Genomic DNA, 17,665 nt, shown 5'->3' on the forward strand with positions numbered 1-17,665 from the left:
TGCTCACACACTCAGCAAAGAAGCCCTGAGCTTTAGTATCCTGCTGCTACATGCCGCAAAAACACTTTAGTTTCTTACGCATATTTTTCTAGTGGTCATAAAAATGTCATTGTGCCTCTTTAATTATAAATGTACATTATTTATGGGAATTCTCAAAGTGGAAAAACAAATGACAAATGTGCTCTCAGATGTGCATTCATGGCGAAGTAAAAAAAAAAAAAAGGCATCAATTTGAGATATTTTTGATTCAGAGTGGCTGAACAAACAACAGATAAGTGTGAAGTAAATCTTGAATGACTGTCCTCTAGTTTCCTTAAAACCACACAGCTTCCCAGAAACCTCTGAACTAACAAACGGATGACATCGCCGCTGGCAATAAGCCTGCAAAAGCCCTTCTGAAGGATGTCCCTGTCTGCATGTGTGTGTATGTGTCTGTGTATGCGCGTGTGCGTGTGTGTTTTTGTAGTGTACCTCGAGTATGATTGAATTACTCAGGGTTAATTAGATTCTGAAGTCCACAGTAATGGTTTACACACACGGACACACACAAACACACACACACCATCTAGAACCAGCAGTATCCCCTGACTTTTCCGGTTTTTCTCCCTATTTCTCTTTTCATTTCCTTGTTTACATCTCTACGAACACGCTCAGCATCTGAACGCTGTCAGAATCCAGCCCACCACGGCCAGATCTCAGCTCTGATTTCCCCCAACGCGTTCATTAATCTGACACATCAACGCTCACAGACACAAACAACTAAACTGTATTAAAACGGCTCCAAGCCACGCACTTGTGAAGGCACTGAAATATTCAGAGTAACAAGTTCCCCATGCTTTTGTTTTTCAAGAGCTACAAACGACACATTGATGTTTTGGGGAAAAGAACTTCAATGAATTGGATGTTTGCCGACAAAGAGTTTCACCTTTAACTTCCAATACGCACTACTTCACATAGAAGCACAACTGCCTCTAATCTCGAGACCAAAATGCCTTTTTCTGAGAAATGAATTTCTTGCTTTAACCTTACATATTTTCATTGCTGACCTCAGTCCGGCATTTTCAATCTCAGCTCTAATCCATTACAAATTGTTGGATTACCGTTTCTATTCATGTCCGTCTCGTTGGACACACCACAGAGTGATCACAAGCATCCCTTATTACCAGATACTGCGTGAACTTTCATCATCATCGGCATCTCACTGTCTTTGTCAACACACATGGCCCCAATGCAGCATTATGGGATTAAGAGGAAGAGAGAGAGAGCGAGAGAGAGAAAGAGTCACAGAGGGAGCGAGACAACAAGACCAAATGAAGAGAGGGAGAGGAAACAGATTAATGTGATTGAGCTCAGATGTATCAAAACAAATCAGACAGTAAAGTTTATCAATGAGAGGCAGCGTGGAAACAGGTTATGTAGAGCCACAGAGCGTTGATGTGATCTCCAGAGCAACGAGGTGTCCCAGCTATTAGATATTCAAGTGTTGTTGAGTCCTGAAGAGAAAGACAAAAGCTGCAGCTCGGATCATCTTCTGCTTTCAGAACAAAGTGGTGTTGAGAAGTCAGAGCTGAGCTGGATCTTTTTTTTTTTTTTGAAGTCGGCAAAACAAAATCCGGCAATACGGGGAAAGTGCCACAATTAAGAGAACGAAAACGGTTAATACTTAATCACTGATGTTTCCTCATCGCTGATCATTTCTCACTCCGTGAGATAAAGTCACCAGACCAAAAAGAGCGTAGGAGTCAACATGTTAATGCTGCCTCAGTGGTCATCAGAGGGAAAAACACTGTCACCAGATCATCTGCCTATTTCACTCCAATATTAGCGTTACCATCATTCCCCAAAACACTCCCCGAAACCGAGATGCCGAGGTGTTTCTAGAGGCAAGACGTTAACACATAAATCAGTTCAGGTCGGTCTATTCCCCGACCGCCGCACCAGCTGTACTCACATGCTGCCGGCGGACACGCAGGCTCAACAACGTCCACACCATATGACGCCGGTGCGATTCTGATAAGTGTCTCTGCATGCGAGAGTGGGGTTTTGCCGCTTAGAGTCCCAGGATGTGAATGAGAAAAAGAAAAAGAAGAAGAAGAAAAAAAAAAACAGGACGAGAGAGAGCGAGAGAGCAGATGTGTGAGTGAGAAAGAGAGATGATGGAGAAGATCTAACGGCAGCTCCACATTGGATCCAGCGTGCGAGCGAGCGAGTGTGTGAAATGAAGTGTGTGTAGGTATGCAGACGTGTGTGGCACAGAGAGGATGTGTGTGTGTGTGTGTGTGTTTGTGTGTGTGTGTGTAAAAGCAGTCCAGTGTTGCTCAGCTGCCACAGAAACAACAGATGCTAACTCTCTCTCTCTCTCTCTCTCTCTCTTGCTCTCTCTCTCTCTCTACTGCACTTCTCTCTTTCTCTCGTTCGCTGCTGCGTTCATTTGCTCCTCCCCCTCTTTGTAAGCAGCTTGCTCTAGGGTGGAGACACACACATGCACACACACACCCACACACACTCACCAACAGAGACACACACTGTTCCCTCAGGTCACTCATGCAGGAGGCTGAGTCGATGCCAGGCTCTCCTGCCCCACTTTGGCCGAGGGAATTGGTCTACACACACACACACACACACACACACACACACACACACACACACACACACACACACACACACAGCTTGACCAAGCATTTTGATATTGATTTTTGGGTCGTTTAATTAAAAGTTCAATTCATATTTCTTAAATTGATTTTCCATTCCTTTTATATAAAAGCAGCAAAAATAATTTAAAAAAAAGACAGAATCTGCCGCCACGAGTAGAAGGACTTAAAGTCTCTCTGCTATGCATGATTTATGTCTGTCTGTCTCCATCTGTCTCTCATTCGCTCCCCATCTCCGCTTTCTGTGAAGCTACTTTTCAAGACTTTTTTCTTTCCTTCTCTGTCTGGAATCTGGTTCTTTTTTTTTCAAAGGATTTCAAAAGGTATAAAAAAAAACCTTGTATTTGAAAAAGTCAAAATCAGTAAGTCATGCCGTGGGCTTCAATTGTCCCTTCAAACAAACATCAATTTCCATCTCTTTCTCTGGACGTCAGGCTCCCCACGAGTTAATCCAGTTAAACACATTGAAATTGCCACACATGAAGTTTCACGTGATCAACATCTGACTGTTTCTGTCAGCGCACATCACCTCATTGCAGCATTATCAGATTAGGAGCAAGAGAGAGAGAGAGACACAGAGACGGAGAGCAAACGAGAGACAGGGGGAAAACAAGACATAATGGAGAGAGAAACAGAAAAGGGAAAAGATAGGAGGAGGAGAGGAAGCGGTGGGGGAGGGGTGACGACAGAGACTAATGACTTTGGGGCTCATATACTCTCCTTTCTTCATTTACCTCTCCTCTCCTTTCCTCTCCTCTCCTCTCCTCTCCTCTCGTCTCCTCTCTCCTCTCCTCCCTAGAGGAGCATTGTTTCTCCATTCAGCAGCTGGCAGAGATCTTTTCTGCATTGTGCAGCTTCAGTGCTAACAGAAACCCACTGGAGACGGCCGGTTCTCATCTTTAGTTTGCATTGCACCAATATTTTCCTTTCAGATCACCCTTTTTTAATATTGAATCAGGGCCTTTTTGTAGAAACATGGACGTAATGTAGATAAGCTGCAGGAAAGAGCATGGCTTTTTATGTCTTTTTTCATGTCGTCACTATTTTAACAAATGTAATTTGCATTGCGTGACATTTAAAGGAAGCCTTTGGAGTTATTGACCACTGGCAGTGCTCTTGAGCAATGTTTCCCTGCGTGGGTTCCCTTGTGTCTGTGTCATGCGTCTGATAACTGCCGCTGATTTTACGCTATTCCACTGATGGACAGTTGGTGGCGATGACGTGCAAACAAGTGTTTACAAAGGCGGGGAAAGCAACGACGACAAGTCGGTGACCATTTTAAATATTCAAAACATTCACAATGTCTTGAAGATATATTTGCTCATAAAACATCTGTATACAGACAGATGTTTTATGAGGACGATATTGGTGAGTAACACTTGCGGGAAAGGACAACTTAAGTATTTTTTTCGAATACTTTGTATGTTTCCTGTTTTTTTTTAAATCATTTTACTGTTGCTGGTGCAAAAATGTAATTGTTGCAAGGTGATGATTAAATGTAATCATCTGAATTTCCAAGACATTATGTGAGCTTAACTTAGTTTTTAATCACTAAGTAGATGTGCATATCAGACTACAAGACACTAATGCTTTACTGAGACGTCCCGATACACATATCCACCGCTTGGTAGTCTGTTGTTGAAGTGGACTAGAATCAATAGGAGGCTCTGGCTCTAAAAATAGCTTTGCTGGAGGAGACTCATCTATAATTGATACAATAAAGTACTGTAATCCATATTGATATTGATTACCGGATCGGATTGCAGAGGAGACAAGAGGAGACAAAAAGAGACCAGAAAAGGGAAAATAAGAAATATATATATATATATATATATATATATATATATATATATATATATATATATATATATATATATAAAATTGTGCTCAATTCAAGTTTAAATGCCAAAACTGACGCTGCAAATCTCAAATCAGTCCCTTTCCTGTTACAAGTGATGTCTCCAATTCCCCAAATTATGACCATTACCACAGACACCAGTACCACTGGAGAGGCGCGGGGGCACTGACAGGTGGCGAGGAAGAAGAGGCACGAAGAAGTGGAAAGAAATTTAGAAAAAATGAAGGAACAGAAAGATAAAGTGTCTCAGGAAAAGAAAGCAAAGCAGCCTACTGACTGTATTCAGCAGATACTATTCCCACAACTTTGTGTCTGAAAGCTCCAAGAAAGAGCTGCTGCTAATCTTCTACTTAACAACTGGTAGACACACACACACGCACACACACGCACACACACAAAGTGTAATAAGCAGGCTAACCGAAGTGCAGATAATCCTCTCTGCATCACCTCAGTATTACTGTTACCACTGACAGACACCGCCGCCTCTGTGTACAGTGTGTGTGTGTGTGTGTGTGTGTGTGTGTGTGTGTGTGTGTTACAGTGTGTGTCTGTGAAGGTTGTGTGTAATCCTGGTGACTCATACTGCTGTCAAACCTGCAGGCATTACCAGTCCCACATCAGGAAACTTTTGGCACAGGAGGAGATCATGGTCAATACTGCGACATTTTTTTTTTTTTTTTTAAACAACAATAATTGTTTTTGATTGGATGCAGTGAACGTGAACGGGGAATTGAAGCTTTAACACTCCAGAAACAAAGCAACCAGAGTGGCGTCTATTTTGGATTCACTCTTGGATGAGAAATTAATTTAAAGTCATTTTAATTTATCTATCCAAACAATATTCGTCTCACTTTTTATGAATGGCTGTATGTGAAGAAAAGCTTTGTTGTTTGAAAGTGAACAAACAACACAGTTCGCTTTTTTACAAACAAACATTTTAGCTTGTGAGTAAAACATATTCCATACATTAATGTGGAACTGACATTTCATTAGCTCCTCTACTTTTTTTTTTTTTTTTACAAATTCTTACACATTTTAGCTCTTTTGCGTCACCCACTGATGATGTCTTTAAATCATGTGTCCTATTTTAGATTTTGAAAAAAGCCTTTAGAGGCTTCAGGGGGAGCTGTCCTGAATCACATGAATTGCCTCAGGTGATGTCGCTTGAGTCAGTGTAATTTGTGACTGAAGACTACAAGTCTGGAGACCACTCGCCATCACCGCTTGAGGCTAGCGGCTCGCGGCTACATTGGCAGCTGCTAGCATAAGCCTTCTGAATGCCTTGCCCGAAATGTCAGAGTCTGGGTTGCACTGTGGGTAATGTGGGCGCCAGCTTTTGACATGGAACAATAATGCATGGAAAATAATGACAAGATCTCTGGGATAATTATTTAGTTTGAGATTAGTTGTCTCCACTCACTCAAAACTTTTCCCAAATGCTGCTCACCTGGCAAATTAAAACCTTCTACTGTAAGAATGTTGCACTTGAAATCAGAACAGTGGGTTAACTAAAGTTAAGGAGATAATGTCAAAGAAGTCTTTTTTCATGATTATCTGTTTATTAATATGTAAGAAAATGAAATCTGTCAATTTAGTGTGCTTTAATGAATTGCTCCTAATTCACCACAATTCAAGTAAAGTTAATTCTGTACCAAATAAAGTCTTCCAAAATAAAACTGCAGATGGAGATTTGGGGAAAAGATCCAGTCAAACAGAGTTGCCTGGCTGAGTGCATATGAATTTGTGGACATCACGTTTTGGAGCCATAGGTCTGATATAGAAAAATTGTCTTAAAATAGCCTGAAACGTGATGTGTGATGTTGGCAGGACTTTCACAGACAAACACTCTGCATCTGCTGTACTTCAAATACACACAAATCTATATCCGCTGCATCAGCCTAAATCAACTGCCCAATTTAGCACACCCACTCACGCAGAGCTGTGTTGTGTTTGAGTACATCGGGTTCCCTATTTAATATAAATAACAGGGGGAGGCCCACACACACACACACACACACACACACACACACTCAGTGAGAGAGACACTTTTTCTCTCCTGGCGGAGGTAATTTTGAACTCCTCTCTCATTGGCAGGAAGTGTGCGTGTGAAACAGAGGGGGCACTGCTGGTCACCACATGCTATCACCACGGGAGCGGGACAAACATGGGCCTAGGATGCACACACATACACACACGCACACACACACACACACACACACACACACACACACAGACACACACACACACACACACACACAGTGCTGACCAAAGCCCAGCGTGGACAGAAGGTTTGATACAGAGTTCATTCAACAGTCACTAATGAGAGTCACGACACACACACAAACGCACACACGCACACACACTACACACACACACACTCCTAGCCTAATGTATCCTTTTTGAGAACCAGCATGTGAGCAAAATCCTGAAATGCTGAAGCGCAGATATAGTTTTTTGACTGTTGAGCAGAAAAAATCCTGAACTTTAAAAGCAGGCTACGGCACAGTCGGATCTTAGAGAGGCCAGCTGGACCACCTCTGATACCTTCTGTCTGTTGTCAATATGAGATTACCAAAATAACACCAAACTACGCCCAAACAGAGCTGGACCTAGCCAAAGCAACACACCATCAAATCATTGTCACACTTTGATTTTGTCGAGCATCTGCAGGACTTAAAAGAAACGTTTTCTTTAAACTTTCTAAAAATCAAACTGATGCATGAGTTTAAACAACATCTTTGAAAGGTTTGCTTCTTTGCAGAGGCTTCTAATGGAGAGCAAGAGTTGTGGCAATACAGTTTTCAATCCAAATAAACATTTAAAATCTATTTCAATAGCTCAGTCCACTTCCTTGATATTGATCCACAGGTCCAGTGCGTTCAAAACAATCCTCGCTTTACAAGTACTTGTAACTTCTGGCGGAACTGTTTTGTTAGTTCCTCAGAATATAAATTACCTTTCTATGTATGGAGAACTCCATGCAGCTAAAATCTATGCATTGATTAACGTTAGATTTTGTACATGAGGCAGAATGTTTTTCCTACTTAAGTCTCTTTATTTAATTAACAAACACAAACAAAGGCTTGCTAGCTTATTAGCTCCTCATCTGCAGCACATTCAACACCATATGAAGTCTGTTTACATGCTGGTAAATAAAACTACCTGTCTGGTGTCTACCCGTGACATTTAATACAGCACAAGTTGTTTACTTTGTCTTTCAATTCCCTACCAAAGGTCAACAAACACAGACAAGGTCCTCCAGCCAGCTGGGACGAAAAAGGAGCATTTCTGAGATTTCCCCAAAGGCTGTTCTTCCTTTTAATAATAAATCAAACACACAATTATTGAACATGTTGATTGGAAGGAGGGATCATTACACAAGATTTCCGGGTGGCCATCTTTGAAGCCTCCCTGCAGTGATACTCTAAGGTCTCTCTCTGTACTGGTGATGTATACTTTTAAGATTGTAGGGTGCTGTCCATGGTGCTGATCTGACCCAACACTCTGGAGTGGACACTAACAAACTCCTCAGAAAAGCACTGATGTTAGCAGTTGCCACTATGAAGAGAGTTTTCAGATGTCTATCCAGATTAGTATCTCATGCACTTAGGTCCTCCTTGTCTGAGGTTAAATTTAGACATAAGAGAAGCTTTGAAAAGCCTTTTAATAAGTCACAACACTCGGATTGTACTTGATAAAAACACAAAACTATCCCAGTAATCAGTGACTAAAAGGCCAGTATCTCATCTCAGCATCTTCAGCTCAGCAGTTCAGAAACAACGTCTTTGAATATTCAAATATTATATCTCCAAAATAACATCTAACATATGTGGTTGAATGCATTCCCACCATATCTATAATGTAAGAGTAGTTTACACTGCAAAGCGCTGACATTACTGTTTAGAATAATAAAGAGCTTTTATTAACACGTTGTAGATATTTGTCACAGATTATGATTAAATAATTTGGGAACTACTGTTTGAAAGCTACAAGATGGATCTCCTCACTTGTTCGCAGCACCGTGAGTCTTAACTGTTTTTAAATCTGCATTATGTTTTGATGCTTTTAATGGCGTGAGCACTTTGAATCGCCTTGTTGTTGAAATGGGCTACACAAATACACTTGCCTTGCCATGCCTTATTACTTTCACCTGAATCATCACATATTGAAAATGAACTCATTGAGGACCTTTATTTCAACACACTTCCTCTTATTAAGTTAGAATTCATAATTAATTTATCCTGCTAGTACGGCCTTTTAGAATTCATAATCCATCCATCACTGTTGTCAGCATGATGTATGGATTATACCCCTATGCTGTTTCTATAAGCGTCCATACATTTGCATACTGTAGCTCCTGGAACATTGTGTTCTTACTGTGCCTTCCACATCCTAATGAATTGTGCCCTTTTCTATGGGGACTAACATTCATTTGGATTCATATCTGAGCTCCATATGCACCATATCTTAGCTTATGATATCTTAGCTTAAACCCCTACACTGTGTTCCCTTAAATCTTCTAGTTTTCCCCCAATTTCACACAATAAAAGTCTTATTGTTGACGTGGACACGCCCCTCACATTCACTTCAGCTGCTTTCTGATTCTTCTTCGCAGTTTAACTTCCCTCTTCTCCTCTTTCACTAGTCTTTAGAACAGCGGTTCTCAAATGAGGGGACGTGGAGGCACTCCAGGGAGTACACGAGATTAAAAAATATATATTTAGAAACAACTTTCATTAAAAAATCCTTTAAAAACAGTTATTTATAACATTCATTAAAATATAAGTGTATGTTCATAAACGTAAATGTATATATCCTACATGGACTCAGACTCTGATGCTACAGCGCCGTATATTGCATTTTTGTAAAATTTATTTTTATTTTGCGCTGATCAGAGGGTACTTGGTTAAAGAAATATTTTGCATCACTGAAAAAAGGTTCAGAACCACTGATATAGACAAACAAATAATACCTAGATACTGCTGGTGGGTTCACTTTTAAATCAAGCCAGTGCTTTGGATGAACCCTTCAAAACTTGTAACTCATCAACTGGCCTCTTAAGATAAATAATCCATACGGTCTGTATTATACTCGGGTCTTGCCGATAACAACACCTCCAAGGAGCTCCTCTGTGACTTAATAATGCATGGTGGGTACCAGAAAGGGACCAGGAGACCTGATGCCGTGTAACTGTGTACATGTGTGTTGTCTATGTGTTACACTCTCAGGTCCCAGTCCGTGACACCGTCCCATTAGCCGAGCCAATCAGCAGCTGTAACCTGGTTTCCAAGGTTACAGTCGTCTCAGTCATTCCCAGTAGACACAGGATGGTGCTTGTTGGGAAATCTCACTCAACGTGTGTGTGTGTGTGTGTGTGTGTGTGTGTGTGTGGGTGTATGTGTGCGTGTACGTGTGTGTGCATATGTTGCACAAACGGTAGAGCAAAGACAAAGAAAATGTCTTGTTGCCATTAATTATTGTTCAGCAACTATTCTGAATATTTAACCAGAAAATAACATGATGAAAAGAATTACTCGTTAAAAAACAAAACACCCTGTGTGTCATGGTACTGCTTCACATCTCAAATGAATCATGTTGGCTTTATTATTCCTTTTTTTTCACCCACATTACTGCGCGTGGCAGCATTACATTAATTGCCTTGTGTCTGTGGTGAACTACCAGGAGGAGGAGGGAGAAGATCATTTTTGTTCCTTTCTGTAGCAATCCCATTTCCATTTTCTCGTGCATTAATCTGTACATGAGATGGATGCCAATGCACTTCATCTTCAAGCAGTACCGGTACTCACCCTCCGGTCTGTACTGCGCTACGATGGTCACGGTCTGTCCTGCATTCTTCAGAGCCGCGGCTGCCTGCTCATGTGTTGCACTGGACAGGTCCACGCCGTTCACCTAGACACACACACACGCACACACACACACACACACACCTTAGAGCTCATGCCTCGGATCAATAGTAATACAAGTATAGTCACAACAGCCCAGCATGGAGAACACTGTGCATCTTTGTAACTCACAGGTGACCAGTCACGTGAACGTGTGCATGTGTAGTAGGTGTGTACTTTGTGAAGGCTTGTTCAATGCTTAAACTCATTCTATGTAAGTACTTTCATCCTAATACAGTCACAGTCATTCCGTAGGGATTATCGTGGTCTCCAGAGTCTGAGGAGTAAATCCTGTTTGAGGAAAATTAAAGCCATATTTCACCTTAGAGGAACACAAAAAACAGCTTCAACACACACATCAGCTGTTAGTAGTCACTGCTGATGTGCAAATAAAATACTGTCAGTGACATGAAACATCATTAGAGAATAGAAACTGATGCATTAGATCCAATTCAGCTTCAGCAGAAATTTCAGTTATTGTGAGTACTGACTCCACATCAATAATGTACAGAGGAAATAAAGGTTTTAGAGGAACATAAACAAACAGGATGACTCCCCTGATAACCTGATACAACCTACACAGTAATCATGGTAGGATTTAAGTTATTAATAATGACGGCAGCGCTTGCATTATACATCTGTGTGTATTGTTTGTAATAGTCTCAGCGCATACCGACAGGATGCGGTCTCCCTTTCGTAGCTCCCCACAGAGATCGGCTGGACCTCCGGCGAGAATGAAAGAGATGAAGATTCCCTCTCCATCTTCCCCTCCAACAATGTTGAAACCAAGACCCGTAGATCCTCGCTGTAGCACCACCCGCCGGGGGTCCCTAGAAGAAACACAAATTAAACACACACCCTGTGATGATGGCATCCAGTCATCTTAATGTATTTGATCATCAGTGACAACTTAAAGAGCAACAGTTGCTTTTTTGCTGCTTAAAGTTTCGCTGATGTGTCGTAACCACAGCGTTAAGACCCAGTGACAAACTAAGTGAAATAACTGTATTTAACGGCATATATTCTAATGATTTATACATGTATAATATCTGTGTGACAAGCCTATTGCTTAGTGATAGATGGTACGTCTCATTGGGAGAAAAGAGTATTTAAAATGATGATCATTCCCCATCATGACCAGCAGATGTCAGTATTGCACTGTCTCTGTTTTGTTCCACCACCACCGTTACTCTTCTAACTCATGTTGTACCTGTAACTGGTTTGATTCTTTAGTAAATCAACATAACATGAATGCCTCTTGGCGGCGGCTGTCGGATAAGCAGGTCCAATGAGGGATGCACAAGACCTGACAGATCCACATCAAGCACACTTTCTTCGTGATACATATTCTGTGTTACAGCACTATCAGTTGCATTCATGATGTTGTGCTGGGGACCCATTTTTTTATTCACAGCAATCCCTGATCTCATGCTACCTTCCATAATAAAAGCCCTTAATAGATATTACATTCGGTAAAGTGTGAGCAGTGGGAATTGGTTTCGACAGATAAGAGTTAAGGTCGTTCTGGAAAAGTTGAATTGGTTGGCTCGGCAGCACAAAACCACACGTGAATAAATCCTGACACCTCTCACCTGAAATCTCCTGTTAAGAGAGAAGCGGATGTTTTTAAAGTGGATATTTATTAGCGTTTGCATGAGAAAACTAATCAGAGGGCAAAAGAGGAAAAGATGAAAGAGAGAGAGCAACAAACACAGTCACAGAAAGAATGGGCAGACGTCGAAATGACCACCCTGCAGTCGGTTTGAGGCTTATCAGATTTGTTATAACTAAAGCCAACTGATTGGCCCAGAGGGTTATGATGAAATGAGTAATATTCTCGTAACCACAGTGACGCCAGTTGAATGACGAGGTGGGCTGTGATAGGCTGTAATCCGTCCATTAAAATGGATTAAAGACAGTAGAGCAGCACTGAGTGTATCTGCGTGTGTGTTTGTGTGTATGTGTGTGTGTCTACACATGTGACCTGAGTTTACACGGCAAAAAATGTGCACTGCCATCTGCCTTTTACTGCCAAGCACACACACACACACACAGCAGCAGAGCGAGCAGCCGGGACAGAGGTCACTCAGTGTATTTTGGGCTCTCGAGGGACTTCGTTTCCTAATCTGGTGTTCCTCTTTGAGGACCATTTAAATCCTCAGAGGGGGACGTGAGACAAGCAGTAAAAGACAGGAGAAAAAAGAAGAGCAAGCGAACATCCTGTGAAAACAAAACAGCTCGATTTACATTATCCTTTAAGAGTGAAGTTGTTTAAATGTACTTCATATATATGCATTTTTTTGGGTTGACAGTTTTTGCAATAAAAAGTGAGACATTTATGTCATTGTTCAAACAAATAACTATGTGGTTCTGACCTAAATGACTTGAACAGTTTCTAAATACGTAGCTGCTGTTGCACGTACATCTCCATTAGAAATGTTCATATCCATTCATACCTCATCAATTAATCTTTGGGGAAGTTAACTCATATTTTCAAAACCATAAAATGTCTCAATGTCTACATATTATGTTGCTATATAAGCATGCTTTTCCACCACACAGGATGGTATTCGGTTATTTTTGGAGAACCTGAGTTTTGAGGTTGAGTGGCGATCAGAGAAACACATTTAGTTTGTACCTTGTTGAAAGATGGGCGGGTGTTTTTTGTGTGAAGTCTCACCTGGGGACGTCGTCCTCTCCAGTCATGGCCCTGGGCAGCGGTGAGTATCTGGGCGTGGTCAAGGGGGCGGGGCTTACAGACTGGCTGCCGCTCATGTAGGGGCTTATATGGTTGTCTGGATGAGGGGAGTACGCTGGAGGAGCACACAGACAATATTTTTCTCTTTCACCATATGGTCAAACATAAAACATCATCCCGTTGTTGTCTTCTTAAAGGCTGAATGTGTCCCATCATGTTCTCTTAGGATGGTTCCTAATGCAATGTACTGCAGATATGTTGAGAGACAGTGGTGTGATATACAATGTTTGGTAATGTGTGAGACTCAGAGCGGTGATGAACAACATGTTGTTTGATAAAATGCTGATTTGGAGAGGTGACAACTGGCTGTAATCCAGTGGATCAAATTCAACCAGTCTGACTATCAGACTATTATATAACGTTGTCTGGGTGATGACATCATTATATTTAAACCGGAACATTTGATGTTTCAGACCAACTGAAGTCGGTAGTACTGGAAGTATTTTATATTTTCGCAATGCACATTAAGATCAGAGTCTTTTGTTTAGGATGTACCTTCAACAAACAACATTATAATTCAAACTCTTTCAGCTAACTTCAGGACTGTTATGTTTATAGACTCAACCACGAGGAAAAATGTTTAATTTGTGTGGAGTAATACATCTTTAGGGCTCTAGCTCCTTGTGACACTCAGCTCTCAAGTCAAAATCTTTAGCAAGGTGTGTTAAACTCTTCCCTGAGGGTAACACATGTTATCATGACAAGTACCTCACAGCGAGGGAAATGTTGAAAAGTCTACATCTTTTACCCTCACTCATATGCTGACGACAATAACATGATGACATCATTTTTGAGCTGCTCCTCATCCACGTAGTGGTATCTTTCATTAAAAAGCAAAATAAATGACAAATTCACTCTATATCCCCCTTTACTTGTACCTCAACAGCTACTGAACATGCTGCACTGACTGGTTGCTTCTGATGATGCTGGTCTGGAAATCTGCACTTCTAGTAACAGTCTCTGCAGAAAAGTCGGAGAGTAGATGTGTGCTCTTATTCAAACCCCATCCAAAGAAAAAAAAATCTCTACCAACAGCTTTTTTTCCTCGCTGTTCTTTATAGTTCGACACCATCTGGAGCCTAAAATGTCTCTTGGATGCAACGATGTGTGCTACAATCACTAGAGCATCGTTTCACTGCAAGTTGTGTCTGGTGTTGTGAATAAAAGTCTCCGCAGCCTGATGCAGGATCCCTCAAACCCGTGTTAATCATTGCATCATGGATGAGTCTTGTACCGAGAGGTGCATGTGTGTTATTGATATTATCACTTACAATTAGTGACGTCGGGCGGAGGGAAGTTGTCATTGATAAAAAGAGAGGTGTGTTTGGCCACGCGGAGGTAAACAACATCAGGAGTGGACTTCAGGGCGGCCACTGCATCTTCATGAGTCACCTCATCCAAACAGGAGGCGTTCACCTGGAGACACGTGACGTCCAGATATGCATTAACATGCAGACAACATGTAGACAACGTTATGTCCATACCGGACAGCTAAGCAATCATACAGTGTGGATGATATCATGCAGTTGTGCACCGAGGGACTCCTCAAATATATTACTTTAATTATCTTCTTTGTATTTTTATGCTGAAGGGGTCTGCAGCTGGATTACAGCACCTTTACCATGCAGCAGTGTAACAATCTGATACAATCAGGAATTAAATTATACCTAATTTAGTTTTAGAATATACAAATCCAGTATAGGTAACATGTAAGGAATAATAAACAGAGGGGCACAAGCCTCATTTTTGTTCAATTCTAAATTAACATTGGAAACAAAGACAAGTCATATGTATGGTTTTATTCCGAGAAAATACTCCTATATGGCATTCTGAAGGACATTTCTGACATGAATTCAGTAAAAGCATTTCATGGCATGCAGAATTTGGTGGTATTAGCTACATGGGTCTAATCAACCTGAATAAATATTCTATCCTGAAAGTTGTTCATGCAAACTTCTTCTGTTTTACTTCAATCAACTACCATCTAAGTACTTGACTTGATAACATTTTCATGATAATAAGAAAACACTAAATGCAACAAAGGGTAATAAAAAGGAGATTCTTACAGCCATAAGCTTGTCCCCTATCTGCAGCCGTCCATCCTTGTGTGCAGCCCCTCCCTCGATGACCTTGGTCACGTATATACCGTTGTCTCCCGGGACATGTTGGTTTCCAAGTCCACCTGCTATGCTGAATCCTAAACCTGAGAGGAAACATCAACGGGTCATATGTTTGTATATAACTACTGGGTTTCCTGTGGATGTTCACATTGTTATATATTTGTATTTGCTGCAGTGCTGCATTTTTACATCCGTGGGCCCTTTTTTTAAAAAATTTTTTACCCGTTCTGACATTTAGATATATTGTTTTGAAACACTTCAATTACAGGGTAGTCAATTCAACTCGGTAAACTACAAGCTTTCATATATTCCGTAGCTTTCCCCACTCTGTCATACTTTCAGCATCATACTCTATCACTGTCCGGCACCAGTTGACGTCTCGTTTCTTTCTCGTGCAGGCAGTAAGTAGAGGATCAGGAAAAGCATGTCAACGCCCTCAAACAACTTCACTAAACAAGTCTGTTTTACGACATTCAGACCCGTGTTTTCTCACCTTTGGGCCCTTTGATCAGCTTGATATCCATGATTCTCTCTGTGAGGCTCTTCCTGCGTCGGATGCATAGTCGCACCAGACCTCCGGCCTCTTTCAGCGCCTCCACAGCCCCGCTGTGGGTCACGTCCCTGACGTCTGTATCATTTACCCGCACTATGCAGTCATTCACCCTGCACGGCAAAGTCACATAAGGAGTTTACAGTGACGACAAATGATGCACATCCTGGACTCAGATGTTAGACGTGTCTGGTTGGGAGACAGTTATCTGGTTAGGTCAGCAAAACTGCATTTAATTTTCCTCTGAAATGTTTTGATATGTTTCCTGTGAAGATGCTTTCCATTCAGTGCCCTTCCCAATTGACGACTGAGCTTGTTGGGTTGCGTTTGACTACTTGACGACTGTTATAACGTCATATGTCACAAGGTTGATCACTGTGAAACTACACGCTTGAACAAGCTGCTGTACTTTGAATACGGCTTTCAGGGTTGAAGCTTTAATAATGACTTATTGACCATCCAATTTGACTTGTCAGATTACATTTAAATGATGGATTCAGTTTACAAGTGTTACAGTCAACACAAAGCAGCTGTGACCAGTAAAGCTGTACTTGCATTGTGAAGAAGACACCTTTATATTGTGAGGATTTATCTCCTATCTGGCGACTAAAAGCTGGTCCCAACAAGGTTAACATTTGAATTCTTAGACTTGGTTCAGGTTAAAATCACAGTAAGCTCAGTGTGTGTGTGCGTGTGTGTACCTGAGTCGTCCATTCTGGGCAGCGGCCCCTCCAGGTATAATCTTGGTGATGAAGATAGAGGGGTCTTCTCCGATATGAGGGTTATCAGTCCCTCCCGCGATACTGAAACCCAGACCTGAGTTACCCTACACATGTACACAAACAGAGAGTGTGTTTGAATACAAGAAAAGGGAAACAACATTTAAGCATACGTACTGGTTTCGAAAAATCATTTCTAATGCCATAAGCTTTAATGACAAATGTATCTGCCCTGCAAAGGACTCATCATCTATCCATCAAGTCAAAAAAATAGTCAAGTTAACCCCTCTCCAGATATTGCTTAATGCCAAATTGCATGTAATAGATAGCCTCTGTCAGTTGGAGACACTACCTGGTGAGTGAAACAGACACAAAGTAAAGGCTGTCACTGAAAGCTCGGGAAATCTCTGTGCCTGTGTTTGCGTGTATGTCCATAGTATCCGTAAAGCAGATCCAGTCAAGCAGACAGAACCAGGTCACAGGAGAATAGAGGGAGAGAGATGGAGAGAGAGAGAGAAAGAGAGAGAGAGAGAGACAGAGCCTCAGGGGCGAGGCAAAGGGGAATATAATGAGTGAGGGAGCACGAGGACGAGGAAAAGAATGTAGGGAAGGATGGACGAGGAACAGAGAGGACGAGGAAATAAGGTCAGCAGAGCCGGACAGTTGTGGGACCAAGCGAAGGAAGAAGAATGATGAGATGAAGGAGAGGAGAGACAGACATGGGAGGACGGCTGACATGGAGCAGATAACAGTGTTATGACTATGATGTTTCTGGTATTATAAATGTGTGTTTTGTATCCTTTGGCTTTAAATGATTTTATTGAATTTGACATTATACTCTCTTGTGAATAGCATTAAGATATTTCTTTTTAAATAAGGAAACATAAGAAGATCAAAAGTAACTTTTTGACAGTGGAAGAAGAACTCAGATGATTTAAGTAAAGGTAGAAATGAATATGTTGTAGTTTGACAAAAGTCAGTTAATTTGAGATACTTTGTATACTATAGGTTAAATTGATAGTATAATTTATTATTTCATTTATATATTTCAAATTTAATAAGTATGTCATGTTTTATAAGAGCAGATAAAAAATATAAACAAAGTT

General features: G+C 41.2%; 1 protein-coding gene across 7 annotated transcripts in view; it reads right to left on the minus strand.

Moving 5' to 3' along the window:
* The window catches only part of LOC137793409 (discs large homolog 1-like protein), a 91,026-nt gene that overhangs the window by 18,395 nt on the left and 54,966 nt on the right, over positions 1 to 17,665 (minus strand). For 5 of the 7 annotated variants that reach the window (XM_068589537.1, XM_068589530.1, XM_068589533.1 and 2 more), the window contains 7 exons: positions 16,542 to 16,666; positions 15,784 to 15,953; positions 15,237 to 15,373; positions 14,442 to 14,586; positions 13,093 to 13,225; positions 11,086 to 11,242; positions 10,317 to 10,419 (listed from right to left, as the gene is read on the minus strand). In XM_068589537.1, coding sequence (XP_068445638.1) covers positions 10,317 to 10,419; positions 11,086 to 11,242; positions 13,093 to 13,225; positions 14,442 to 14,586; positions 15,237 to 15,373; positions 15,784 to 15,953; positions 16,542 to 16,666 — 970 coding nt within the window. Of the gene's footprint in view, positions 1 to 1,663; positions 1,921 to 1,951; positions 2,384 to 10,316; positions 10,420 to 11,085; positions 11,243 to 13,092; positions 13,226 to 14,441; positions 14,587 to 15,236; positions 15,374 to 15,783; positions 15,954 to 16,541; positions 16,667 to 17,665 lie in introns of those variants that run through there. The other 2 variants (XM_068589534.1, XM_068589536.1) reach the window with 2 other exon arrangements.

This window comes from Clinocottus analis, unplaced genomic scaffold (assembly GCF_023055335.1).
Source record: "Clinocottus analis isolate CAN_PGR_092001 unplaced genomic scaffold, fCliAna1.0.p SCAF_23, whole genome shotgun sequence".
NCBI classification, from domain to species: Eukaryota; Metazoa; Chordata; class Actinopteri; order Perciformes; family Cottidae; genus Clinocottus; species Clinocottus analis.